General features: G+C 36.8%; 6 protein-coding genes across 8 annotated transcripts; 2 read left to right on the top strand and 4 right to left on the bottom strand.

Annotated features, from left to right (window-relative positions):
* Positions 1 to 647: 647 nt before the first annotated feature.
* LOC147536170 (ER lumen protein-retaining receptor) lies at positions 648 to 4,453 on the bottom strand. Its single transcript, XM_086644654.1, has 6 exons — positions 3,980 to 4,453; positions 2,436 to 2,701; positions 1,958 to 2,073; positions 1,690 to 1,763; positions 1,107 to 1,170; positions 648 to 1,016 (listed from the first exon to the last, which is right to left on the bottom strand). Exons 1-6 carry the CDS (start codon positions 4,068 to 4,070, stop codon positions 980 to 982), a joined length of 648 nt encoding a protein of 215 aa, XP_086500780.1. The 5' UTR covers positions 4,071 to 4,453; the 3' UTR covers positions 648 to 979.
* Positions 4,454 to 5,891: 1,438 nt separating this feature from the next.
* LOC147536169 (protein XRI1-like) lies at positions 5,892 to 9,451 on the top strand. 3 transcript variants are annotated; one of them, XM_086644651.1, is made up of 9 exons: positions 5,892 to 6,178; positions 6,956 to 7,011; positions 7,114 to 7,236; positions 7,346 to 7,485; positions 7,654 to 7,717; positions 7,816 to 7,918; positions 8,006 to 8,043; positions 8,709 to 8,789; positions 8,869 to 9,451. In XM_086644651.1, exons 1-9 carry the CDS (start codon positions 6,153 to 6,155, stop codon positions 9,135 to 9,137), a joined length of 900 nt encoding a protein of 299 aa, XP_086500777.1. In that variant the 5' UTR covers positions 5,892 to 6,152; the 3' UTR covers positions 9,138 to 9,451. The 3 variants fall into 3 exon arrangements, with proteins under 3 accessions (XP_086500777.1, XP_086500779.1, XP_086500778.1); XM_086644653.1 differs by having other exon boundaries at positions 5,892 to 6,182; XM_086644652.1 differs by having other exon boundaries at positions 5,935 to 6,178; positions 7,819 to 7,918.
* A 241-nt stretch (positions 9,452 to 9,692) lies between these two features.
* Positions 9,693 to 10,929, bottom strand: LOC147536168 (uncharacterized). The gene has a single exon (XM_086642544.1). It carries the CDS (start codon positions 10,774 to 10,776, stop codon positions 9,739 to 9,741), a length of 1,038 nt encoding a protein of 345 aa, XP_086498670.1. The 5' UTR covers positions 10,777 to 10,929; the 3' UTR covers positions 9,693 to 9,738.
* Positions 10,930 to 11,650: 721 nt separating this feature from the next.
* On the bottom strand, positions 11,651 to 17,022 carry LOC147536167 (uncharacterized). Its single transcript, XM_086644650.1, has 5 exons — positions 15,175 to 17,022; positions 14,647 to 14,729; positions 14,123 to 14,234; positions 12,982 to 13,034; positions 11,651 to 12,253 (listed from the first exon to the last, which is right to left on the bottom strand). The coding sequence occupies exons 1-5, from the start codon at positions 16,094 to 16,096 to the stop codon at positions 12,110 to 12,112; spliced, it is 1,314 nt and encodes a 437-aa protein (XP_086500776.1). The 5' UTR covers positions 16,097 to 17,022; the 3' UTR covers positions 11,651 to 12,109.
* A 968-nt stretch (positions 17,023 to 17,990) lies between these two features.
* On the top strand, positions 17,991 to 21,551 carry LOC147536166 (protein PHR1-LIKE 3-like). Its single transcript, XM_086644640.1, has 7 exons — positions 17,991 to 18,424; positions 18,540 to 18,737; positions 19,408 to 19,484; positions 19,727 to 19,781; positions 20,619 to 20,691; positions 20,778 to 20,847; positions 20,995 to 21,551. The coding sequence occupies exons 2-7, from the start codon at positions 18,545 to 18,547 to the stop codon at positions 21,379 to 21,381; spliced, it is 855 nt and encodes a 284-aa protein (XP_086500766.1). The 5' UTR covers positions 17,991 to 18,424; positions 18,540 to 18,544; the 3' UTR covers positions 21,382 to 21,551.
* Positions 21,552 to 22,201: 650 nt separating this feature from the next.
* Positions 22,202 to 24,262, bottom strand: LOC147536165 (large ribosomal subunit protein uL13w-like). The gene is made up of 4 exons (XM_086644641.1): positions 23,840 to 24,262; positions 23,610 to 23,726; positions 23,412 to 23,499; positions 22,202 to 22,530 (listed from the first exon to the last, which is right to left on the bottom strand). The coding sequence occupies exons 1-4, from the start codon at positions 24,109 to 24,111 to the stop codon at positions 22,387 to 22,389; spliced, it is 621 nt and encodes a 206-aa protein (XP_086500767.1). The 5' UTR covers positions 24,112 to 24,262; the 3' UTR covers positions 22,202 to 22,386.
* Positions 24,263 to 26,941: the final 2,679 nt, after the last annotated feature.

Raw genomic sequence — 26,941 nt, 5'->3', positions numbered from 1 at the left:
TGCAGTGTGATTCGGAGATAAATAAATTTTCCTTCAAAATTCGGAGGGAAAAATAACATACAAATTTACTTTGAAACTAACTTTACGACTAAGCTCATGAGATCCGCTTAAAGCGGAAAAACACTAATCTTTATTTGAAATTCTGCCTAAAAGTTAAGATTTGATGGCATAGCTGTGGATCATGATCCAAAATTCATTCGAAGGCCACATCACATGAATTTTGTTCAAAACTAATGTACTTTTCGACTAAGCTCAAAAGATAACCAACACTTCATACTTTAGACGAGCACATGGCCTTGGCTTAAACACAAAAAAAAATCGATGCAGGTTTGAAATTCTAGTTGAATCGGCCTTATAAATCAAAAATCCTCATGGCGAAGCTACTAATCTTAATCGAACAATCATTTTACAGATTTGGACAAAATTATATGCCTAAATTCAAGAGCCCTGCAAGAAGATCCAGAGAGCTCTTGTTTTCGACAACCTTAGACCCCCAAAAATGATGAAAAAGAACCCAGCTAAAGAGCCTGAATCCAACAAACACTACTTAAGAGAATGCAGGAATGCTTGCTTCCACAGGCCCCCAAAAAACCCTAATGTATACTCTTAAAAGATCATAAAAATTGATTCTTTTTAGTGCAAAACCATAAACGAAACAGGATATATATGATTTCGCAACAACCCTTTAAATGAAGTACAATCTGGAATAGACTGAAACAACAGATCTTTAGCATCCTAATAACGACAAGGGTTTAAACAGTTACGGTACGGACATTACATAAAAATGCTTCTTCTACTGTGACATATTATCGGAAAAACAGGCGTAAATTCTTTACGGGAAGACTAAAAAATGAATACCCGTCCTAACAAGCCACTGGAGAGGAGGAAAAAGGAAGGCTAAAAAGAACAAAAAATTAAGCACCTGTTCGTTCAACAACATAAGTTCCTATACGCCACATTTTGGAAGAGAACCGATAATTCAAGCTGGTAACTGGAGCTTCTCGTTTTTCTTCCAGCTGAATTATAGAAAAAAGTGGGTAAGTTTGCAATGTTTAACCAGACATTTTATAGTTGTTTGATTTCGATAATTGAATTTAATAGCGTACCTTTGGAAGTAATAATAGAAGAAATCGGCATAAAGTAATGTCTGAACAAGCCCAGAAACCCAAGCTGCAGAAAACAGAAAACAAGAACAGTTTAATGGAAACTGAAGGATAAGTGAGAAGATGAAAAGAAGAGATAGATCATGACCAATTTAACCACATATATTCACACATATTTCAGATGGAAATGATCCAGCGACAATTTTACCCGTGAGTGGGAAATTGATATTCCCCCGTATAAATTGACATTCAACCCCATCGAAAGGTGGACGGAGTTTTAAGAGTAAAAACTGAAGGTTCATTACACCAAAATTTGTTGTACCAACCCTCTATAGAGTTAAAAGTTTCAGGTCGCTTCGAAAAGATATTTGATTTTAGAGTTACACTACCGAACTTCTAGACAAGATTATACATTGGATTTTTTTTCTTGAAACTTTAAGCTCTCCATATGATCATCTCTTCTAGCCCATAGGGGCAGTTCAAACAAGAAGTAATATAAACGAACTGTCACTCGAGACCCGAGAGTACACAAAAATAGATAACGATAAATAAGGAAGTACAGAGGAGCTACAAGAGCCGGTCTTACTTATCCAGTGAACGAAGTGCTGCTCTGTAAAGTAGCGATAAATCCAGTTGAGAATGTATAAAGCTCGGTATGCACTGCATAAAACAGAAAAATACCTTAGTTAAAACTATTTTGAATTTGAGATATACAGAATGGATTGTTCATAAGACTATTGATAGTCGCTACACATGTACATGTGCTGACCTAAGTACCAATTAATCTATAGAGATCGAAATAAAGTGTATTATACATCAAACAACTATGATATAATTTGATAGAAGTAGTTTACCCAAGAAGGAAGACATATTGCCCTGTTAGGTTGTCAATGTTCTTCGTCCTCTGCAACAACACCAGCTGAGGAAGTATCGCGACAGCCTCCAGGTACAAGGAAAATGTCCACATTACCTGCTCGAGTGAACATCGAACAAACTATCAGAATAAAATACAGAAAGAAACAAGGACCACGATATCGAAGAAAATACTACTCGAATTTGGCAGATCAACCTTCTTTTAAGGATATTGGATCTACTGAAAGTATAAGATGATGGTGTGATTCCAAGGGGGTGCAGCGTTCCTCAGAAATCGACAACTTTTGCATTAGCTAGGAACGGTCTTTTTTGACCTTTGACTAACATTTAGTTCTACGGATTTCAAAGAATATTTGAAGTATTTCGGATAAAGGAAACATATGCACCATGGATAAAATTGTGTGTTCGCTAATAAGTATAAACCATGAAATGACAATGGAAAGTAACAGATGACTTTACCTCCTTGAAAGTGAACTTCTCATTGATAACAAGGGCCAATAAAAAGCATGGGAGTACAAGAAACAAATGGCGGAAGGTGTCTTGTTCTTTATCGTACGACCTACGGACGATCTTGTGACGTCTTATGTACCAGACAATTGAGAAAGAGCTACCCAAGAATATCAACTTCATCAACGTATTATATACTGAGATAAAATGGGTAAATATGTCCAGGTACCGAGTAGCAAAAACAAGGGCATAGAGTTCTTGAGTCTTCAAAGAAACACCTACATATGATGAAGAATGTTGATTAGCACAACGTATGCACATGATGCAGCATAGAAACACTAAACAAGACAACACGCATAAGCAAAAACAGCTCTAAAATATCCCATTCCCATGGAGAACGAGTGCAAGATCTTAACTTTTCGAAGACAATAAATCATGTTATGTAAGCAGAAACTGGAGTAAGTTAAATGTGTACAAAAATATATTATTGAGAGAATGCGTTGTTCCTCCTGATATAACATGCAAACGTTATCTTAAAGCATTTCTCTCATTGGTAGAAATGAAGAATTCATTGTAACTTGTCCTGCCACAAACTTGCTTTATTAACTATAACTGGTAGTGAGGAAGCAAAAAGGTTACGCTGTTTTGCTTTCTCATTACCAAGAAGAGAATGAGAATTTAAGAGCTCCAATTCAATCACATTTAGGACCGAGCATTCTGTTGTGACAACACTATTCAAGGATTCAACTAACTTCTTAATATATTGTACTTCGATTTTTAGGAACCAATTACAAATAATTTCCCAAAACTGTCAGATTTTATAACTCATAAACCATTTCCGTTTGAAGCTGTCAAATCATTTTCTATTTCCCGCTATATCTCCTACACGACTCGGAGTAGTTTAAGTGGAAAAGTAATCTTTTCGCAATAGAAAAGTTACTTCTATTTCTTTGTATCTACTTTGCGTTTCTATTTTGTGCATTTTATATGGGAGAATATGTTCAACATCACGACCCCATTACACAGCTAACTACATCCATTTCTAGGGTTTTTCACAAAACTTCTCATGTCAATGTCCAGTTCAATTAGGTTCCTATCCACATCAAAAACCCTAAATCCGAACTTTCTACCAAATGTTTTGCTAATACTTTATGACTACCCAATCCCAACTCAAAAAAAAATGAATTTTCTCCTCCTTAATCGAGCAAAGAAGCTCAATCCCCTAACTCCCAATGTCAAAGAAATTCATTATCCCACCAAAAGGTGGGCAAAACCCTAAAAAGTTCACCAATTGCCAAACAATTCTCTCCTAGAATATCAAATTTCGAGAACCCAAAACACTGGATGATTTGAGGTTTCAAAAACCCTCAAACAGCCACCAACATCACAAAATCTCTTCCAAATTAACAGATCCCAAACAACAAATACAAATTTTCACAAACCAACGTCTACCCTAATTATATAATCAGCTACCCTTTTCAAAATACTCATCAATTTTGAAAATTTCAAGCTCAAACTTAAGCATTAGAGAGAGAAAGGGTTAGGGTTATACGTACCAGCGCAGGATTTAATGGTGTGGATCTTGAGAAGAAGAACAAGTACACTGGCGAGATGAGTCATATCTCCTGCTAATCTGAATATATTCATCTTTAAATCTCTAATGGGTATCGAATACTAACTGAAATGAAATCAAATTAAAGAGAACAAAACAGATCGGGGAGAAAAAAAGAAGGGTAAAAGTGAAAATGTCAAAAGGTATGATCTTGAAATTTGAATCAATTTGAATGTCAGATACGATCTGTTCTTTCTACCAACCGATTTGGGTAAGAAGACTATATGGTATTGTTTCTGTATCTGGGACCAAATGAATATATTAGGGTTCCGTTTTCCTTACAAGGAAGAGGGAAATGAAAAATAACTGTAATAGAGAGAGACTGGCTAAGACAACAGAGGTCTTGGGTTCGACTCACAAGTTGGCCTTAAACTTTTTTAGGTCTTGGAGAAACAAAAGAAGATATTATTTCCCAGCCAGTGTAAAAAATTTGGGTGGAAATATTTTTTGAAAGATGACACTATGCCCCGACCCGTCGTACAGAATCCCGATCAGGTGACGTGGGCGAACAAGATCTAGTGAGACACTTTCTCTCTCTTGATCTTGACCGGCCATGTCTAGCCGCGATTCAAACCGAAGACGTGTTGGGCATAGCATCATGGTTGAATATTTTTTGTTCTCTCAAGATCCCGACCAACCTTTCTTCTCTCCACTCTGGTCTCGTTTGGGAGATTTTCCCCATACTCGTTCGTGATCTCCCAAACCAAACCGGATGTTCTGACGTAAAGGATAAGGTGGAGAGATAAATGGTGGGGGTGAGAGAAGAGGATGAATAAGACGATCTGAATTTTTTTCTTTGAAGAGTTGTCGGTGATAGAAGTTTATCGACAACTCTCGTCAATGATGGAAGTTTACCTGCGATCCTTGTCGATTTGAAGAGAAGAACTGGTGGGGAAAGTTTTTTCCACCTCAAAGTTTCAAATCCCTCGTAATTTCCTTAAACATTGTCTCGCCTAATTCTATAACACAGGAGGCCGAAAGTTTGACTCACACTATTCTTTGACATTTTTGTAAAGCAATCATACATGGGTAGGAGACGATGCCCGATCCCCCTTACAAGAGTTTAAGCACAATTTTTGTGCTGACGTGTTTTAAAGTTGTGAGATCCCAACGGCTAAAGTGGCTAGCACCACAAAGAAGTTGATTCACTATTGCAGTCTATGTTATGATGCGATCTTGAAAAAAGAAGTTGATTCACTATTGCAGTCTAGGTTATGATGTGATCTTGAAAAAGGTGTTGTAGTGCAATTCAATATCAGTGGGTGACGAAGCATAATGCCCCTAAAAGAGTTTAAGCACTATTTTCTAGTGCCGCATTTTAAAATTGCGGGATCTTGAAGTGCCAAATACAATGTTATAACGCTTTATGAGCAGAATAATCTTTGCTATGGCGTGGTCTTGAAAAAACATGGCATGAAATAATCCCACAACCGTAAGAGACGAAGTATGATCGCCATTATAAGAGCAAGTACTTTTCTTCCGAACGTGTTTAAAATAATGGGACTCTAAAGTGCCAAATTGACAAAATTACAACAACCCTGAACATTGGTCCTCATAATCTGATAATTCACACAAATAATAAACAAAAGTACTATTCGACCCGACTTTTGAAACCGACCACGACCCAAATTGTGGTGCGATTGCCTTCAATTGATCGACCCATTTTGCCTCCACATACACGACCAATTAGTGCGGCCAACGTCACCATTCAGGCCTTGGTCAGCCCCAAAAATTGGACCAACTTGCATTTTTGATAAATTAACTTGGGTGATTTGATTAGTCTAGATTTAGGAAAAAAATTCTAGCAATTTGGACTCTTTGGTTATATGGACATGGACTGAATTCAGTACTTTTTTAAGCAAAACCCCATAAACAGCGGACTTTGGGCAATCCTCTTCTGTAATGGGTCATGGCCTCATGGGTGGTTTCTGATATTTCTCTCTCTCAAAAAAAGAACTAGAGAGAGAAAGTAGCAGCAAAGAGAATAAAGAAAGACCAAAGAAGAAAGAGAAACTAGTCGGCGAGTTTTATGCTCCTTTTTATACATTAACCAAACACTTCTCTTAAGGACGGCTAGTTCTTTGTACCTTCTAGTTCATCAGTTGCTGAACCCAAATATGGATTGTTCTAATGAGGATGATAAGTGGGTACTATTTTTTTTTGTTTTTGAACTTGATTCCTTTTTCAATTTTGGTTTTAGAGATTTGGGTTTATTAGATAGTTGGGTTTTGCTATTTGGGTATTTCTATTTTTTTGGGTTTTGTAGAAGTTGGCCTTGAATTTCTCTTTTTTTAGGATGAAATGTTGATTCTGTGAGATGGGTAATTGGTATTACTGGATTTTGAGGTTTTGGGTATCTTTAGTTTGATCTTTATTTAGGGAAAATGAGTATCTAGTTTCTCATCTTGTTGATTCATTTCATGGGTTAATTAGCTTTTTTCCTAATTACTTAGGCAAATGTCAATTTGTTTTTAGTTTCTATTACAATGCTATGTTAGGAAATCTCAAAATCTGTTCTAACTTTGTAGATCCAATATTTGCTTAGTAATACTGCATTTGATGTTTGAGTTTTTTTCCAAGTTCAACTATTTGTGTTCTAGTTTTTGTCTCACTAATTTTGATCTTCTCACTTTGTTCCCCAATCTTCTACTTGTTTGGATTGCTTTACTTTGTCCTTATCCCATGTGAATTTATGAAGAGAGAGAGAGTAGGGGAGACCATGGTTCTAGAGCTGAAATTCTTTCGATCCTCGTATAAGTGTCTAACTTCGGGCCGTACGTTTGCTTCAATCGTCACGAATATTGCTTTATAATCTAGTTTCGTTATTGCTTCTTTCATGAAGTACTATTGCCTTCTATATCAATTTAATGATTTCAATTCTGAAATGTTCTTATTGTTTTCTATATGGATTGTGTATTAGTGAGCTAAGTGAATGGAAAGGTGACGATTATTATATGCAGAATGATTCTGGTCTTGGTAAGTTCTCTTGTTCATTTATTAGTAGTAAGAGACAATGAAGGTAATGTTTCTAACGAGAATTGGGTGATTCGGGTCTCTTTTTATCTTTGCTTTGGATAGGCACTTCGAATTGCTTATGGGACGGAGTGAACCAAACCGAAGATGACTTTTCTTACATGTTCGAAGAAGCAACCCCAATTAAGTCCTGCGAGGACTTGCCTTATAATATTGCAGATCATGGAAGTGTGTTTCTTCTCTTTTTTCGTCGAATCTTTACTTTAAGATATAGTCGATACTCGATACTATAAGCTGCAATTTTGCACTTTGTCTTAATTCGGCGATTGATTTTCAGGAAGCATGAAAAAACCAGTGGTAGATTATATAGAGTCTTATACTCAAGTAAAGAGAAGGCGAATGTTACAATTCGACTCTCATATTGACGATCCTCGTCTTTGCAACGAAGCCACCTCATTACCATTCATAAAATCAAAGGTTATAACTTTGAATCGTAGTTCAATTTTGCTAATTCTTCTTATATTCTGTTCATTTATAAAATATTAAACATTTATGGAGTAGTCTTTTCGGGTGGTTTATACGGCTCTCAGTTTCATCACTATTTTTTAGTTGACGCCTTCGATTTTTTCGTACTTTTGAATTCAGGATAGAATGGAGGCTATGGAAGGAGTTTTACCTGAAAAACAGAACTTGGGTTCAAGATATTCAGGTTTGACTATTTCGAAATACCTTCCCTTCCGAATAAATTCGAAATCAATAATTTTAGATCCTTACTCGAGTTTGTTCTTATTATATAACCTACATTAGAAGATAGATCAGTTTCTTGCAATGAGAGCTTGGATCCACCGTCTGATAAGTGGCTTTCCAATTGCTTTAATGACGGGGCAATTCATTTCAACTCTGATAATATGTAAGCTTCTGGTATGATTCAAATTTTGTGATACATTTTAGAGTTGAGCTACCTGAAACTGATTTTTTTCGGCAAATTAATATCCAGGAGTCTTGGGGTAGCTGAAGATCAACTCAATGTTTCAGGTATGCGGAAGCATATTATTTTATGTATTGTGTTATAGTAGAGGTTATCAACTGGTCTTGTGTGGCAATACAACCCGTTATCCCATGGCGTGTCAACCACGTCAGAGGCACACCCCACAAACCAGAAACTACTTGTGCTGTGCCATGAGCGGACTCCAAAGGTTTCGCTGCGGCTTGGCCGGGCAAGACTTTGTCATGATCGTGCTTGTGGTGGGTGGGCTGTGTTGGCCTGCCCCAAAAATTTGAACTTCTTAAGAAATTTGGGGTTATCTATAAGCCCCAGGAACCCCTCCAACATGACACCCCACATCGGACAGTGTTGGCCTATTTAGTTTGGCTGCGGCTTGGCCCGTTTGGCCCGTCGGCAAGACCTTGTAGTGGCCGTGCTTGTGGTGGCTGGGCCGCATTGGCCTGCCCCAAAATTGTGAACTTAAGGAGTTTCCGGTTGTCTATAAGATCCAAGACCCTCTCCAACACAACAACCCACATCGAGCAATGCGGCCTGTTCAGCCGTGGCGGATTGGCACAACTCCTTTTGAAGCACTGTGCTGGGCCAATGTGTAAATATAATGGGCCAACACGACCCATTGGTTTTATCTCTATGTTATAGTCTTCTACTCCTCTGTCTCCGCAATTATATCCCATTTGTATTTCTTCTTTTCCAGAATGCTGCAATTTCCAACCCGAAATGCAAGTCAATACAGTGCAACAATGTCCAACTCCGCCTCTTCTTAGAGTTTTTAAAGGTATTTATCCATCATTTTGTATTATACTCTTTTAAATATTAATAAACAATGAGTGACAATGCCTTTTCGACAAACTTAGGTAGGAAATCTAACATGATAACACCAACAAAGCTAGCTTCATCTATTGCGTACCCGTTTGCCCTCATTAAGCCATGTGGAGTCGAAGGAGATGTAACGTTGAAGGACATAAACCAGCGTATTCTCACTCCACCATCGTCAAAATCTAGTAAAGATGAAACTTCTCCATATCCCACTTCAGCTTTTTCTGGGAAACCAGTCGTCGTCAAAACAAAGATTCGAACAGAAGGAGGGAAAGGTAGCATTACTATCATGAGAACCAAAGGTTGAAACTAAAGTCTCTTTCTCTCTCTCTTTTGCAAAGTTTTGTTTCATGGCGGAATCGTTTCTTGATGTGTTTATATTGCAAGAATAAACACTTACAATTTTTTTGATAACTTAAGATCCATTAAAGCTAGAATGAGGATTTTGATCTCTTAAAGATCCTCTTACCCTTTTATTTGGTTCATTGATCTATTTACTACAAAATGTGGATACAGATATATAATTAGGGGATGTGTCTAGTAATCAAATAGTCGAGTTCCTCCGCCTTGTTATCGATGTAACTTTAAGCTTGGAGTGAATGTTATTTTTTGCTAGTTTCATATCTTTGAAGTTTTTAAGCGCCGTTTATTAGTGTTGTTGGTATAAACAGTCTTTTTCTTTCGATTAGATTTAAACTATAATAATGTTACTCTTAAGAAAACGACGAACTGCACATCGAAATATTTTCTCTTGTTTTTCGTGTATGATACTAACCTCTTCGAAGTTCCAAAATGAAGGTTGATATTTTTAATCAACAACTATCGAATAAAGAATAAATGTACGAAACTTAAAAGAAGATTCTTAGAAGAGAAAACACGATATTAGAACATAAAATAAGATTGAATTTCTAGAAAACATCAAGAATTTCAAATATATAAGAAGTACAAAGTGGACAATTTCCTCTACCATCCCAAAGTTGTTTAGAGCAAAGTTTGCAAATACTATGCCAACATGGAATAAATGCAAATCCTCTATGTTTTACCATACATACTGTGCACTCATATTCTTCTCCTCCTTCGTTTTCGTTTTCGTCTTCATCATCTTGTTCGTTCTCATCTTCTTCTTCTTCCTCATCTGGTCTTCTTCCGGATTCTTCTAATAACGCCATTAACGATACAGTATTCGTCGTTAGTGGCACCTCCACCGTCGGTCTTGGTATCAACGACTCTGATCCATTCTCCTCGTTTTCATCTTCATCTACATCATCGTTACCTAACGGTTCTTCTGGTGATACCGCATTTTTTTTCTCCTTTTCTTCGATCTCATTCTCTTCGGATTCTACCTCCATTTTATCTTCCAGTATTACCCCTGAGGGTTCATTTTCGAGGCTTTTTCTTACATCTTCATCTAGTGTTGTTGTTGTTAGATCTGATGTTTCGGAGTTATCATCGGATATTACTGGCACAGATCTAGATGATAACGAACGAGGAAGAGAAGTTCGGTGAATCAAAATAGGGTTAGAAATGTGGTTAATTTTACCATTATTACGAGGCAAATCCGATGTGGGAACAGGATGAGATACTGAAGAAGATGACCAAGATGATGATGAAGATGAACTAGTAGTTGGACGATGAAATTTTAATCGATGTTTAATCGATTTCTTGTTTGATTTCTTGGTTTTAATTCCATTAAGAGCAGCAAGACCTCTATAAGCACTTCCAGATTCATCATTACTAATAATATCAAGAAGAGTTAAAGTACTTTTTGGTGGTTTAATTTGTTTATTATCTAATTCTTGACTTTTGAGAATAACCGCGTCTACCGTCAATCCAACCAACGAATCAGATGAAGACTCAGAATGATGATTGTGTCTTCCTCTTTTTGTTAGAACTGAAGTTTGTGATGTTAATTTTGGTTTTCTTCGATCATGACCGTCAATTTCCATCTGAATAGTCTTCTCGATTTAATGATGTGAAAAGTAATTCACCATTAAAGCTTCAAAACCCTAAATGGGAATAGATTAAGGGAGAAGGGAATTAGTCTTTTTTCCTGGTTTGGAATTCAATTTTGTGATGAGGATGATAATTGAAAGATGAAAATTTAGGGTTGAAGAGTTATTGGTGGTTGTCCTTTAGTTTAGGGGAAATTTGGTTTTGGAAATTAACGGTAATATAACTGAAACTTCCCGCCTTCCGGATTGGTTTTGTTTGTTAGTGAGTTTGGCCCATTTGTGTAGCTAAATGGGTCTGTAATAGTGGCCCATATAATATTGAGAAGTTATAGGCACTACATAATAAATCTGTTAGGTCCTCGTAGAAAAAAGGATGTTCCTTTTTACTCTCTGCTCTCTCCCTCTGTCTCCCACAAGGTAGAGAGATGAAAGAGGGATTTTGGTCGGGCAAGACGATAGAGAGAGAAAGAACAGAGAGGACAGAGATGAAAGAACAGAGAGGAGAGAGATGTTGGTCGCTAACCGTAATAGTGCTGGTTGGTGTCTTGAACCAACTAACTTATTATCGACATCCCCCCGAAGAAGAATCTTCATCCTCGTAAAATTTGGGAAATTACTGGGCTCCTTTTTAAAATTTTATGAAGCACAAGAAAAATCAACTATCCCAGACATGTTTTTACTCTAGTATTCAATAGATAATAGACAATACGAATAACATTAGAGTACTGCGACCAAAACACGTCCCAAAAATTAACCCTAATAAGGGTGATTTAGCTCTCTAATCTTGCTTAACAAAAAAAACATAACACTTTCACTTCTCTATTCTAAATTTACAGACAAAAATTTTCTGGCCAATGCCATCATAGAGTTTAAGCCAAAACATTTCCAACAACTTTCTTGAAATATCCTTAATCCTTCTTGCCAGAACAACATTTATTCCCTAAAAAAGTAGATGACAATGAAACCCTAATTAACAATTAGAAAGTATCGCTTATCGCCATTATCAGAGATTCAGAATTACCACCAATATCTGAAACTACAAAAAAAAAAAATACAGAAATGAACTCAGCTGCCCATTAGCTCCGCGGCTAAACCATGTGTACCCACCTCCCTTCAAAATACGAAGGGAAGTTAGCAGTCTTGACATTAGCAGATTTTCGCCTTCCTTACTATGATGACAAAGTTGCAAATACTCGCATTTGATCTTAGTAATGGGAAAAAGTTGTTACTACGACGACTTACTGTTCGATTAGATTCAGCGCCGGCAGAATAAAAGGAAAGTTGGTTTGCAGATACAAAAATAGAGAAAGATAAGGGAATTTAGTTTCTAGTTTTTGTAATCTGGGTTGTCTCTCAGTCCAAGCTTTGAGAGAACAAGGCAGAAAGAATCCCAGTCAGTTCTTCGGAGATATCTGAGCAGTTTCTTTCTTCTCTGGACCATTGCTTGAAGACCCTTGCGAGAATGCTTATCCTGCATAAACATCATTACGAAAGTTCTTGTTTATATTCTCGGCCATGAAGAACTTTTTAACATGAACTCATATAAGCTAACATGTACCAGGATAGTTTAGGTTCAAAATATTAAATTGAGGGTAATCAGGAAAGAAGAAACAAGATCATTGAGGCTTTGGAGCACAATCACAAAATTAAGGAAAATCAAGAAAAAGATTAAGCCAATAACAGGGCAAAACTAGAGGTTTTCCCAAGACGAGAAAGAAGACGGGAAGCTCCACAAACCCTCTTCTGAAAGAGGTGCCCGTAATGCATAAGTTTAGGACACTCTCTCCGTCAGCTCAACGGTTTGCTAAAATGGACTTGCGGAATCACATATTAACAGAGAACAAGGTTCTCAACTAGTTTCTAAAGCAATCTTCAAAACTAAAATCAGTCCCTTAGAATGTTCGACATGTGAAAGTGATATTCGTGATTTATACAACTTCCTTTTTTTTCTTGTATGCTTGAGATGTAACACTTAGGCGGAGAAAGACACGCCATTACTTAATGTCCGAGATCTTATCTCACTCAAAATGTAATTCAATGGCAGAGCTGAACTTTGAAAGGTGGGAGTTTATTGATGATGGAGCTATGTACACATGCGTAGGCATCTTAAAAAGCAATTCACAATACAATTGATATCGAAACACAACAAGTATAGGAATATAGCTTTGCGGAAAAAATATAGGATGGTTTCTAGATCACCTTCTTATGTAAAACAGATGATAGATGCTTGATTTTGACTGTGAGTTGTGCAACTGCAAAATAGTAAAGTAGCGGTCATGTAGTCAGTGTCAAGAAAAGACCTCACCAATCACCATTATATCGCAAAACTAATATTTACAGATTTTGAATAAAAGGAAGTCTATGCAAATGCATTAGAATTAATAAATGCCGAGGTAAATTTTGAGCAAGATTAGTTATAATGAGAAGACCTCAAACCATTTCTTCCTCAACAGAACTACACATGGAAACCAAGTCTACTGTTTCCAGAACAAACAGGACAATGAGGCCATTGACAGCCTACCCAAGTAAAGAACAGAATTTAAACAGGAAAAATTGATCCCCAACAACAATAATCTACATAGTTTGCCTATCCTAGAACTTTGTATTCCTCTGATTGGTTCCCAGTTGATCCATCCTATGCAATAACCCCTCCGCAGAAAGAGGAAACATCTTCTAACTTAGAAGACAAACAACCCAGTAACCACAAATTATACAAGAAAATCTGAAGGTAACTATGATGATGCTCAAGCACTTGTAAACAGAGGATACAGAAAATATGGTAATTTGTTCAAGTTCTTTTCACAAAAACAGATGGTAGACATATGTTTTCTTTCTAATTAGATTGTTCACGTTTTCTTACTACAAAGGAAGCATGCTTGACTCGCTGAACCAAAATAGCTACAACTGCACAATGTCTCAATCACCCAACAAAAAGCTTACAATAGGGTATATCTCAATATATGCTTTCCTACTAAATAGATATATAATGTTTCCTGCCATGCCAAAAGAACGTATTTTACATGGAGGTACCAATTTGTTTTGCAAGCTAGCAAAGAAACACGTCTGAGCCTAAACATCTATTGCTGCATTCAAGAAAACGTACCACGGATGCCGCTTTTGAACAGCTAAGACTTAACATTCATTCCACCCACAAATTATCAATTTCTAAGTTTCCATTTTCAAGGGAATCTGCGGGCAGTTCTAGACTCATGGACAAGTACTGGTGTCAAGTACCCAAAGAAACTTTTAACAACATAGGTTCACAATGCTTCATGAAATAGCAGCCTCCAGACAGTTTTTAAAGGTCTTCTTGTTATAAAATACATCAAAAAATGTTTACCTTGGACTCGAGAAGATCCACAGTCTGATTCAGACATTTTAAACTCATCTCGAACTTTCTGAAGCTCCAACTTCAGCTTCTCCTCAGAGGACATGTTATCAGGGTGGAAATACTACATTTTAAAATACCAAATATTAGAGAGTTCAGTTCAACCAACCTAAATAGTTACTAAACTAGGCATCCAATTTGCATACAACAGGGGACAATATCATACACATATACTGAAACTAGAAAGTGTATGTTTCCCATTAATGGAAACTTAAATGAACTCTGAAAAGGATGAACCTAAATTGTGCTTTCCACTAAGTAATTGCAATTGAGAATTTCATTTTTTTAGCATATTGTGTCGCGGCGGGTATGCGCAAAATCCAGTCACTCAACTGAAAAGACAATGCTATTGCTAATAGCTCTAAATGAATAAGAACAAGTACAATGACTTCACACAAATTTCTCATGTTATTCGAAATATGACTTGAAGTCTCTTAAGATTAATATCTTTGAGTAATGAACTAATTTTCACTTGCCTTTTCAACTAATTCTTCCTTTGGGGGATGCATCATAAAGCTTGGAGTTCCTCCTATATGTCCTAAGAGATCAAGCCTGTGCACTGTTAAGACAAAACAAAAAATAAGTCAAACAAGTCTAACACTAAAATACCATAAAGAACTTTTAGGCCATGTTGGCGCGCATGAATACTATGTGATTACCAGAAATCGCATTCCGTAATGATGTTTCGGTGCACAGGAATGCATCACGTTCCTCAAAGAGGAATTCAAACCCAAGGGGTGGGTGGGTTTGTGATTCCCTTTCCCCTTGGAAACGCCAAGAAAATAATCTAACGGGCAAAATCAATTTCAACTAATCCTCTTCTTACTATCGAAACAATACAATGAGTTATATTACGGGAGTGTTCTTCCTAATAATCAAATTATTTCCCCGTTGGCCAAACAAGGCGTTAAATTTTCAGACAATTCATATTGGAAGACTAAAATGAACTGCCATTTGTTACAAGACGAAATAAAATCAATATCATATTTGAGTGAGAGACGTACTTGTTGATTTCTTGGTCTTATCATCAGTCATCTTCACCAAACTTTCTCTAAGTTCCTTAAACAATACACCACCAATCCTCGAATCCATTTCTTTTTCTTCCATCTCTCTCAGCTTCCTAAGCCTATCATTCAATTCCTCCAAAGAAAAACCCTTCGTATTATCAAGGGGTCGAAGCTTTGCAAGCTTCTCTCCTAACTCTCCATAAGTGTACATCTTCACAAACTCAGTTTTCATCGCCTGAGATTCGGATTCCGATTTGGGTCTCAATTCTTTGCCAAAAACAGAAGAAGGTAAAACTTCTGATCCTCCTAATACCATTGATTGATTACCACCTGAATCTGAACCATCAGGTCTCATCTTTAAACTATCTTTAAATGATTTCAAAGAGTAAGGATCAATTGTTCTATTGTTTCCTCTATAATCTTGTCCTCCTCCTCTGAATCGATCATTTTGAGACTGATTAGCTGTAGATGATCTAAGTTGTCTTAAACTTTCACGAATAGATTCAAATGAATTTTCTCTCTTAGGGTTTCCTCCAGTAGTAATAGTTGTTTGTTCATTTTTTTCAATCACATTTCTCTTGTACAGCTCTTGAAATGAGATTGTTTGTGAAGAAGATCTATTATCCGGTGGTGGTGGTGGAACAGATGATCTCCGACGAAATTCAGAGAGGTTTTTTCGAATTTCATCGAAAGATGAAGACGAACTGCTTGAGGGTTTTATAGAAGAAAATGAAGGAAACTCTTTAGGAGGAGGAGGAGGAGGAGGTACCTTTCGTAAAGGAAGAGGAGGGTTTTGTCTCAGACTTGCTTTAACGTCATCACCATCAGTAGAATCTGAAGAAGATGATGAAGATGATGAAGAGAAAAGCTGAACTAATCTAGGGTTTGTTACTCTTCTAGTTCTAAGTAGCAGAGCCATTGGGCGAGAGTTGAAACCCTATTCCACACATGTACAAACACAAATTAAGTTTAAGTTAGGAGTAGGGGTGGGAAAAGGACCGGACGGGGAGTCCACGGTCACTTACTCTTCCGGTCCGAACGGACAAATCCTCGATTTGTCTGTTCAGATATCCGAACAAATCGGGCGGTTACTTGACAAAATTTGGTTGTCCGTTGTCCGTCCGTATCCGCCTAAATTGTCGGGCAATCCGGTGCCGGACCGGTGGGACTCGGGCACAATGTTTCTTTTTTTACTTGAATGTCAATAAAAAAATATTTATTAAGATTTCACCCCAGCAAAGTCGATAAAACATAATCCCACATTGTAAACTTAGTACTTCCATGCATATACGTGTAAGTATGTAGTCTAAATGTTAACTATATCAATTGATTCGCATACACGTGTAAGTGTGTAGTCTAAATGTCAACTATATTAATTGATTATAACTATCTATATATGATTAAAATGTCTAAGTAAGTCGAAAATATCAATCGGTCGGGCTTATCGGTCGGACTCGGGCGGAATGCCGGTTAGAGCCTCTCTTGTCCGTGTCTGTCCGACTAAATTTGTTGGTCCGGTCGGGTAGTGTCTGTCTCGGACACCGGGCGCGGGTCACATCGGACTCGAGCGGTTCGCGGGCGGATCCGAACTCACGGATTTCCCACCCCTAGTTAGGAGCCTCTGGTTTGAGAGGCACATTGGAGTTGAAAAATTCAAGGGCACACAAAATTTCTTAGGCTCCCAAAATAGGATGAGAGTAGGTACCGGAATCGACCGTAAGGACAGTCCACCAACACTTTCCCATCAGATCGGACGGTCCAGACACCCAAACCTCCTGACTGTGACCGGACATGTTCAGCGGGATCCTTCACAAATTTTGAGTGTCCATTGCCTGTCCAAGCTCGCTAAAAAAAATCGGACAGTACACATTTCAGACAACCGACATCGAATAAACATGGCCACAACCCAGAAAGTAAAGGTGTCCAATACTTCGCAAGTGCTTTTAGAGTTCTTCCCTTACCTTCTTTTTTGAGAAATCGACTATTATCTACGTTAGTCGTTACAAAGCATTGATACATAATGAAGATGTGATGAACACGATAACCACCTAAGTTAAACTATAATAAGAGGCCTAAAACCCGACAAATTTATTGTATTATTTACTTTATATATTACATAAATTAATGAAATAAATCTTGATGACAAATTACTTCCACCGAGACACGATCCCACGACCTCATACACTTAAGAGGGGGTGTCCAACCGCTACACCAAAGGATGGTGGACAATTCATCCCTTACTTAGAAGGGGTGAGTAGTTAGACGGTGAGGACTGAGGAGGTCCGTCGGTATTATAGACTCATTGATTGGGTGTCCCAGTGTTCTTCAATTGCATACATTGAACCTCCCATATGACCTTTTTTTTTGTTGAACACCTTCCGTATGAACTAAGGGACTAATATTAAATTTATTGGCCTGACAGCGTTCCAACATACCTATTTATTCTTTTTGTCTTCCATGACTTATGAGCCCGGCCAGTATAATTCTGAGGCCCAAAGCCAAGTTGAAATTAGGGGCCCTTTTAGTTACGAAAGGGAAAGTAAAAATAAAATTATTCATCTTGCCTAAGGTTGGATTCAAACCTCTAATCATCTTCACCTAAAGGAAGTCCTCGACCACCGAACTGTACCATAATATTTGTCAAAAATCTAGATATATTTTTATCTATTTGAAACGGATTAGTCTATGAAACTCCACTAAGAGGCCCTTCAAGTATGTCGGGGCCCAAAGCAGCCGCTTTGGTTGCTTTGGGCCCGGACCGCCCCTGCATATTACGTACCCATATTATATATGTATGTATGTAGGCATAAATTGTATAAGTGGGAGGTTTGACGGACAATTAATCGATCGGATTGGGCCGATAAGGAGGACAAGGTGTTGCTTGTGTGTGGCCCATTTGGTTTGCTCCTGGCATAGGCAGAGACGCAGAGTAGTTGGTAAACTCAATTTGGAAAGAAAATATAGAAAAACTTAACAGCAACAAGACATGGAATGATTGAAACATTACATCACCTTTAATGTAGTCGCTTTCTCTGTCTTAAGACTCTTTTAATAATTATTAGTCTTAACCCAACAAGTCAATAACACTCAAAGATCCCCCAAGAATCAAGATACAGGCAGACAGATAAAGAGTTCTTCTTCTCTTCCTTCTCCATTTCTTGATTTACAGAGTATTTTTCTCTTTGGATCTGATTGTCTCTTCTGACTGTTGAAGATTTCAGGGGCATAGAGCCCCCAATACCAAAAGGTGGGTTCTTTTTTCATTTGGGTTTCTCTTCATTCATTCATTGATTCATTATGTCTGATCTTTTGATTGGAAAAAAACTGACTTCCCCAAATCTGGGTTTTGTTCTATTTTAAAGGGAAAATGTACTCTGGGATTAATCCATTTGAAAGTAATGTGGGATTAAATGAAGATTTACTTGGATCATATGAAGGAAATGTTGTTGGTAATGACACTTGTTTAGTTCTAACTTCTGATCCAAAACCTCGTCTGAGATGGACTGCTGAACTTCATGAAAGATTTGTTGATGCTGTTACCCAACTTGGTGGACCTGATAGTAAGCCCTTTCTCTCCATTAATATTTGACTACACTGTCTTACTTGTTTATATAGTTCAGTTCTAATATAGACATAGCTTGTTAGGGTTCTTCAATATATATATATGTATGTATATTAGTGCATTGACTTTTTTCTGGTTTAGAATCATAGCTCTTTATTTGGTTGTAATCTTGTATGGGTATTATGAACAAAACTAGGGTTTGTGTTTGTTTTCATGAATTTGTGTTATTTGAGGATTTCAACACTTTTATTCTTTTCATTGCATCAATGGGTTTCTTGTTTTTTCCTGACTTTCATGAACCTAGTCTTTAGCTAGAGCTTATAACAATTAATAAAAGTGAGTGATTCTCATGTTGGGACCTTCGAATTCATCTCGTTTCCACGATCCAAGCCCTAATAGCTACCGATGTTGGCCCGGTTTTTCCATCGAGGCACAAACTCAATTGGGTACAGGGTTTTGGTCCTGGTGAAGGCTCCACGAGTCTACCCAAAAGGCCTCCACATTTACTATGCTTGAGCTAGCACCTACGGCCAAGCTCTGTATGCTCCGATAAGTGATGTGGATCTCCTATGTTTGATCGTAAAATGCTAATTCTTTCCTCGTATAAGTAATTCAATTGAAAATCTGAATTTGACTAGCTATTTTTCTCTTCTGAAAATACCTTGCAGAAGCAACACCAAAGACTATTATGCGAATGATCGGTGTCAAGGGCCTAACTCTTTACCATTTGAAATCTCATCTTCAGGTTTCTTTCTCAATATTGCACCATATGTTCATTGTTAAATCACCATTTTGACTTTTGGGAACTGATCTTTTTCGGGTTTCTCGTTCTTGGGAGAAGAAGTTTGACAATCCATGAGTAGTGAAATTAGTGAACGTTCTTTATATTTCGAACTATGATATTTTCATCACCTTGACGTGTTTTGGTGTGTTTGGAAATTAGCTGTCGTATCTAAAACATTATTCACGGGAGTATATTTTTTGCAGAAATATAGGTTGGGGAAGCAAGCAGGAAAGGAATTCAGTGACAACACAAAAGCTGGTAACCATCTTGATCCCTTCTCATAAAAAAAGCTCGTGCATTTCATATACTTTTGACCCTTCTATGAATCTGCACAGAGGTGCCCATGACCCATTTCGTTTGTCATACTTGTAACTTTAATTGTCTTGTCCGAGGGCCACATGGACCCCAAACCCCTAACTTCAAGTCAAGGCCCAACCCTCCAACCCTAATGTCATATTTTGGGGGATTGAATTTTCTTTTTCTGCGGAAATATCAAATGATTAGGTGCATCATGCATTAGTAGATGTGTTTTTTTTAGGTTGTTACCTGTAGAGTAACTTTTTGCAAGCCGACTAATTATGTAAGCATCACCCAAATATCAAAGGCCGAGAAATAGCTTTTATGTCACTCATTGACGTCTTAAACTTCCTATAGACACTTTTAGCCTACTCTTGATATTGTTATAGAAGCAAACAATCTCTCTTATGATATTCTTTAACACAATCACTCAGTTGAAAAGTGCATTTTCGTACATAGATCTTTCAATTTCGTTACTATCATGAATTAGGTGACCCATTCAAGGCTCAAATAATAAATATCGATAGCCTTAAAGGACCGGTGCTCTCAAAGCTTAGAACTACACACTTCTAGTCACAGTTAACTTGCATCGCTTAGACGGGCTACTTCGGTAGTACTTTTTCCCCACACGTGGTATATATCTTTTTGGTCGATTCTTCACATTCCTGTTACTTCCCCTCTATTTTCGGAAGTATATTTCTAGTTTACCCTCATTCTTGGGAGTCTTTCATTTTCTTAGTCATTTCTCGCCTTTCGTTGATGTACATTTTTTTGTTAATCTGCAATTTACAAATGCAGCTTCATGTGGTCTGGAAAATCAGGATACGGGTTCATCACAATCCGCGAGAGGGACGGTGCAAGACTTGAACGAGTATGTTATATTAAACAATGTCACTGCGAGATCTCTCTCTCTCTCTCTCTCTCTCAACTTGGTTCAATATTTTGACCTGTGAACAGGAGTAACCAGGTCACAGAGGCGTTGCGACTGAATATGGAAGTTCAGAGGACACTACATGAGCAGCTTGAGGTCGGTTTCTTTCTCTAGTTAGTTTATAAATAATGTTCAGATACACGAAAAGTAACGACAAATCTAACCAAATTTCTATCCACTAGCTATCGGAACCAAATATTCAAAATCCCGAAGATGTTATAAGCCTATTCATGGTAATTTCAGGTCCAGCGACATCTCCATATTCGGGCCGAAGCCCAAAGCAAGTACCTGCAGTCCATGCTTGAGAAAGCCTGCAAAGTTCTCAACGAGACCTTTGGGCTTGAAGCTGCTAGTCAAGAGCTGTCAGAACTGGCAATCAAGGTCGTCTCTGGTGACACCCACAAAATTCCATCGTCATCGAATGTTGCAGCTGAAGAGAAATCTGGTTCTAGTGGGCCTGGTCGGGTTGGAGATTGCTCTGTTGAGAGCTGCCTAACATCGACACAAAGCCCAGCATCCCCAATGACAACTAAGAAAAGATCAAGGCCCGTGTTTGCAACTGGTGAATTACCAAGTTGGGAGAGTGATTTACGACAAGACGTTGGATGGATCATGAGTTCGATCCGTTAATAAGCTTCATTACAAGAAAGTTTAGCAGATATTTTTGTATTTTGATTGCTAATAGTTGACCGATCAATCGGGCCAACTTTGGAACCAGTATTACCGATGTCTCGTATGCAAGGATTTATACTCTTGAAGATGAACACAATCTGCAAATGAATTCATGTTATATATTGTCATCCTAGGGTTTCTATTTTACTACAGCAATCGACAAATAAGATCAAACTGTCAAGTTGGGAATATTTTGCTTCATGAGAAGTCCTACTCCCATTATTCTCGTGTAAGGCTCATTGAATAATAAACACCCTTTCAAGAACCCTCCTGAAACCCTACATATTCTCAGGCCCTTTAGTCTGAGTTCTAGGTGTTGACAATCAAAACAGAGTGTATGATGCGCGAAAATAGAATGCGATTACTACATATCATGAGACAATAGAATCCAATTACCGGGTACCAACGTTTGGTGCGCGAGAATAGAACGTGTTTACCACCTATCGCGTGAGAATAGAATGTTTATGACAACAGAATGCATTTACCACTTACTAGTGTTTGGTGCGCGAAAATAGTATGCTATTACCACCTATCGCGTGAGATTAGGATGTTCACTCCACTAGGGTGGTGTTTGGTACATAAGAATGCTACTACTCGAGCAATTACCAAGAACAACACTATCATGGACTTGGCAGAGAAACTTTCGTAAAAAATCTTGCTTCCTTGAAGTTTAGTTCGCGAATTTGAGTTACCTAACAAGGATGTTTTTTCTGTTGTTACATATCCAAAGATATGTGCTCTATCTGCATAGTGGCATTTGGTTGAGAGCAAAGAGAAATTGCAAGAAACAGTAAAATTTAATGGAAATGTTATAACTGAATCCCATTACAAAAAACGATAAATACTAGTAGTAGAAGATAGAAAACAGAGTCACAAAAATGAAATCAAAGAAGACTGAAAGCAGTCTTTGTCCTCACAAAATTGTCATTCGAAAAAACTAGGATATCTCTGATCTAACTTTAACTAATACTTGACTGGAGCAAGAATTTCTAGCTGGGGACCAAGAGATGCCTCGGCTGCTTTCTCGGCCTTGACTCTCAACTTCGTCAGCTGCTTCTTTCTTTCATACACAACTTGGGCTCTCTGCTTTCTCTTCTCCTCGAGTTCCTGATTGAACGCAAATATAAAGGAAAAAGGAGAGTGTAAGAAACAGAATCATATACAACTTTCAGCAAAACCAGTAGAATCCGACTGTCACGGCCCATTAGCTGGGTCTTGAGGGAACAACGGACAAGGGAGTAGAAAAAATATAAAGACACAATACAACAAAGAAAATAATTACTATATCCTTCGAATTTTACGACTTGATTAATGGCAATGTCAACCATTGGTTTTCACGAATCTAAATAAAATCAATTGCCAAACGAAAGTAACATAACTTGATCGTTTTAAGTTTTAAATCAATTGCCAAACGATCGTAACAAAAGGCTACCAACATCGAAGTACCATAATTAGGATATTATCCCAATTAAACACTGCTAGGAGAATGAACCGAAAAAAGAGATGTATATGACCAGTAAGAATGAAAGGGGGCATTTCAAGTATCGAGTCATTTTCTAACATAGAAAGACTCGACATTTGTTAATATCAATTCACTGTTTCATAGTTAAATCAAGACGACTTCTCCTTATAAACTTAATATTACACAAGACAAATACAATAGGTATCTTCCCAAATTAATAGTAACTAAGACAAGATTTCAACATACAGTGTGAACAAATCCATGTCAATGGATACTAACCTATAGATGAGTTTTACGAACGACAAACATAACAAACCTACTTCCAATTGGCATGTAATTCATATATAACATTATAACCCAACAACATCCTTTAAAAAATCATGAAGATTGTTTACTGTGCTTACTTCAATCATGAACATAATCAATCAACTATTATCACTAACAAGTAAGAAAATATTTTTAAGCTAATAACTGAAATATACTACTTGAGAAGATCAAACAAATAGGCAAAAAAAAAAAATCTCACCTTGATGGTGTCATAGTAATTCCACCCAACCTCACTTGATAATCTACCCAACAAGCAATACTTGTGTCCAGGTTGAAGCCTCAAAACCCTAATAACCATCACCAATGAAACATTAATACCTAACTAAACATACCCAAATGACTAAATTAATCAAAACCCAAAATCAATAAAGTCCCAAATAAGAAGAAAAGGACTAACTTTAGGGCATCAGGGATAACCATCCTCTTTGTCTTGTCATATGGTGGTGGAATACCCTCATAAGCTTTCAATCTTGCAAGTGCAGCAGCACCTCTCTTTGTCTTGTGGGGAATCATCCTAAAACAAATGAACAAATATTAGGGTTTCATTCTTACTAGATCAAATTTGCAAATCTAGGGTTTATGAAATTGACATTGAATGAAAAGTAATTAGGGTTTTTTAAGACTTACCCACGAATGGTTCTCCAGAGGATTTTAGCTGGAGCACGGAAATGAATAGGACCATGAGAAGGTTTAGTGTTCATCCTCTTCCTGAGAAAACGAAGGTATTTCATTTTCTGACGAACAAGTCCACCGGAAAGACAGATCTCTTCACAACGAACGACGACAACTTTCTGGCCATTGAGAAGTTCTTTGGCGACAATGGAAGCTAGACGACCGAGCATGTGGTGGCGGGCATCAACCACCACTCTCTTAGCACAGATTCCTGAACCAGAAACCATTTTTTCTCTCTCTCTCTCTAGTTTCTTCTCTCTCCCTCTCTATCACTCTAGGGTTTTGCTTTCTTCCATCGTTATGTATTAATACAAGTGAAAATAATGGGGTTCTAGTTTTCGGTTCCGATTTTGGAACCGGAATAATTTGACTCGGGTCAGCTCATAGGGTTTCAATTTTGTGTAAAGAAAGGACTCGGGTGAGTCTGACAAATCTAGCATTGGACCGTTTCAGAATACGATGGAAAAGGTTACCAAACTCAGACATATCCAGACTTAAACAAGAATCAATCGTCAATTGAAAATAAAAAAATTCATCAAGAGACGAAAAGAAATTTGATTCGAAAATGAAGACAGATGATTTCGTAAAGATTTGAAATATGCATTGACTTGCAATCTCTTCTAAAGTTCATCCACTTATCTTTCAACTCTCTGGAAAATCCAAATTTAATTACCAATATATTAAGAGTAACATTTGCTCAAACAAAAGATTACATAATGAAAAAGGCTTCATTAAAACTTGTACAAAATCTAGCCAAGTGACTTAAAACAAGTGCAATAGATAACAATTAGTGTTCAAATTGGAACATTTTGTTATAAATCTTTAATTTATGGTGGATGACCACCACACTTTGGTAACTCCCACCACTATACGTTCTCCACCATTATTTGTATTCAAGCACCATTGATTATATGTAACTCTTGTATTAGTTTTGTAACTCATCAAGAGGCCTATATAAAGAGCTTTCTTGTTAGTGAATAAGATGTACCTAAGTGTACCAATGTACCATAGTACCAATGTAGAGAATTCTCTACAAACATATGAATACAAATCAAGTTCTTCTTATCTACTATCTCTTGGTTAATATATTTCCATTATCTTTCTTCTTCCCTCCTTTATTTTTCACAACACGTTATCAGCACGAATTGCTCTATGCTTAAAGGGAAGAAGGTATTTGAACTTTTCTTTGTTGAATTTACAAACTATTCATTCTTATTTATCGCTAACCATTTATTTTATTGTTGCTAAGAAATATTGAATCATATGAGAAGGATATGAGAATTGCATACATGCTAATAATGAAATAATTAACATTGCGATCAAACATGAATATCAACGCAATCTATTCAATGGTAAGGTCAAGGTAAGTTATCCCTCCAAATTAAATTGATATTACTCTCATAACTAATGAAAGGGTTACAAACATGAATATCATCTTATGGATGATGGATTATCTTATATTTACCCATCAAATTTTGGTGACAATCAAATGTAATCATCTTTATGTATATGAGATTACCAAACCTGAAGTTTGGTGTATATATTTCTTCAAATCTAGACAATTCTAAAATGATTATTAGAATAAAAAAAAAAAATCTCAAAGAATGAAAAGATAATATCCCTTATGAGTTGGTAAATTGTCACGAAAAATGGTAAACCCTTGAGAAAACAAATTTATATGCGCATTCCTGAAGAATGACAAATGTTAATTTTTCAGTAGTGAAATTATTTTCCATTGATTATGAAAGGATTATAATTAGACGGTGATAAGAAAAATCCTACACCGACTTCAGATTGGAAATAGAGTGACAAAATTGAGAATCTCATTTTACTATACCAACATATAGTTTGATTAAATTTGACAAAGCTATTCATCGTGGAATGTAACTAATTTTTGTGAAACTCATCATATATTAAGTCAAAATCCAGAATATCTATTCAGGTGATGATGATGATATTTTCTTACGTGTCTGTAGACAGTGATGAGTTGTAAATTCCTGACAAATAAAATTGTTTGATTATCATATTTCATATTACACCTGAAGTTGTAATAACCAAAGAGAAAGTGATGATGGATTTAATAAATAAAATAAAATAAATTCACATGAAGATGATATATCTCACATGTAATTAATCACACCCGAAGTTGTGATATTATAACAAATTGCTCACACCTAAAGCTGTGATCAGATAGTAGTTTTTGTCTAACGGAAAATATGATAAGAAAATAAAAATCAAATTTGCCTAAAGCAATTGATTTTTCCTTCGTCATTGTCACATCCTTGAAGTATGTGCTCATAAATAAGACGAAAATCTATCGACATTAGGGGGAGGAAGTCCTATATTCAATGTCGTAAAATACTTGAAAATGATCGAGTTTCTCTCATTTGGAATCAATATACGGAAAACTTACTACCTCAAGATATTAATATTTTTCAAAGCTTAATATGCTTATATCCAGATAAAGGTAATAGAAAATTATCAGAGTTGATCAAAGTGACATATACTCTTTGACACTGAAGGAATAATTTTTCCTCCTGAAGAGGCTATCAAATTAGAAATGAATGTGATTCATATTCTTAATAAAATCCCCTGAAGAGGATATGTGTAAAAAGAGACACCGATCTTTTACAGAGGCACATATATGACATCATTGAACTATGTATGCTGTGAAAATTTGAAAAATCAAATAAATCATTTCAGACGATGTATTTCTGAATATAGTAGCTACTGGGAGCATATTGATCCGGAATTACTGTAAGTAATATTGGTCAACTTTTGACGAGATACTTCATTACTTGTGGATTTTCTTACAAAATAATTAAGTCTTCAGACATGAAGTCGAAGCACCAATTAAGAATTACCCCGAAGGTAATGAAGTAGACATGTGTAAGAAATGTCCTTTAGTCTATAAAGGATTTGACGTCCACTTATAAAATTTCAATATGAATTACAAATCTCCGAATTATATTATGAAGTATTTATAAATCCTATTGTGACTCCTGAAGAGTTTATCAAAGTTTAACAGTGGAGTATTGAAAAAGATTATTCGAGTAA

The sequence above is a fragment of the Eschscholzia californica genome, unplaced genomic scaffold, assembly GCF_041429995.1.
Source record: "Eschscholzia californica isolate CP2 unplaced genomic scaffold, dmEscCali1.0.p SCAF_5, whole genome shotgun sequence".
In the NCBI taxonomy this organism is placed as follows: domain Eukaryota; kingdom Viridiplantae; phylum Streptophyta; class Magnoliopsida; order Ranunculales; family Papaveraceae; genus Eschscholzia; species Eschscholzia californica.
Note: the sequence above shows the minus strand (reverse complement) of the source record. Positions and strands in the feature narration are given on the sequence as shown.

What these genes read in the sequence shown, in the direction of transcription:
- LOC147536170 (XM_086644654.1), bottom strand. Translation starts at nt 4,070, where the DNA reads ATGAATATATTCAGATTAGCAGGAGATATGACTCATCTCGCCAGTGTA. An exon ending in CACCATTAAATCCTGCGCTG is followed by an intron (nt 2,702 to 3,979) that starts GTACGTATAACC and finishes CATCATATGTAG; the next exon opens with GTGTTTCTTTGAAGACTCAA. An exon ending in AGAAGTTCACTTTCAAGGAG is followed by an intron (nt 2,074 to 2,435) that starts GTAAAGTCATCT and finishes TCACTCGAGCAG; the next exon opens with GTAATGTGGACATTTTCCTT.
- LOC147536169 (XM_086644651.1), top strand. Translation starts at nt 6,153, where the DNA reads ATGGATTGTTCTAATGAGGATGATAA. An exon ending in TGTTCTAATGAGGATGATAA is followed by an intron (nt 6,179 to 6,955) that starts GTGGGTACTATT and finishes ATTGTGTATTAG; the next exon opens with TGAGCTAAGTGAATGGAAAG. An exon ending in TAATATTGCAGATCATGGAA is followed by an intron (nt 7,237 to 7,345) that starts GTGTGTTTCTTC and finishes ATTGATTTTCAG; the next exon opens with GAAGCATGAAAAAACCAGTG.
- LOC147536168 (XM_086642544.1), bottom strand. Translation starts at nt 10,776, where the DNA reads ATGGAAATTGACGGTCATGATCGAAGAAAACCAAAATTAACATCACAA.
- LOC147536167 (XM_086644650.1), bottom strand. Translation starts at nt 16,096, where the DNA reads ATGGCTCTGCTACTTAGAACTAGAAGAGTAACAAACCCTAGATTAGTT. An exon ending in AGGAAGAATTAGTTGAAAAG is followed by an intron (nt 14,235 to 14,646) that starts GCAAGTGAAAAT and finishes TTTAAAATGTAG; the next exon opens with TATTTCCACCCTGATAACAT. An exon ending in CATCTGTTTTACATAAGAAG is followed by an intron (nt 12,254 to 12,981) that starts GTGATCTAGAAA and finishes ATGTTTATGCAG; the next exon opens with GATAAGCATTCTCGCAAGGG.
- LOC147536166 (XM_086644640.1), top strand. Translation starts at nt 18,545, where the DNA reads ATGTACTCTGGGATTAATCCATTTGAAAGTAATGTGGGATTAAATGAA. An exon ending in ATTTGAAATCTCATCTTCAG is followed by an intron (nt 19,485 to 19,726) that starts GTTTCTTTCTCA and finishes TATTTTTTGCAG; the next exon opens with AAATATAGGTTGGGGAAGCA. An exon ending in CACTACATGAGCAGCTTGAG is followed by an intron (nt 20,848 to 20,994) that starts GTCGGTTTCTTT and finishes TGGTAATTTCAG; the next exon opens with GTCCAGCGACATCTCCATAT.
- LOC147536165 (XM_086644641.1), bottom strand. Translation starts at nt 24,111, where the DNA reads ATGGTTTCTGGTTCAGGAATCTGTGCTAAGAGAGTGGTGGTTGATGCC. An exon ending in CTCTGGAGAACCATTCGTGG is followed by an intron (nt 23,727 to 23,839) that starts GTAAGTCTTAAA and finishes CATTTGTTTTAG; the next exon opens with GATGATTCCCCACAAGACAA. An exon ending in ATTACTATGACACCATCAAG is followed by an intron (nt 22,531 to 23,411) that starts GTGAGATTTTTT and finishes GCGTTCAATCAG; the next exon opens with GAACTCGAGGAGAAGAGAAA.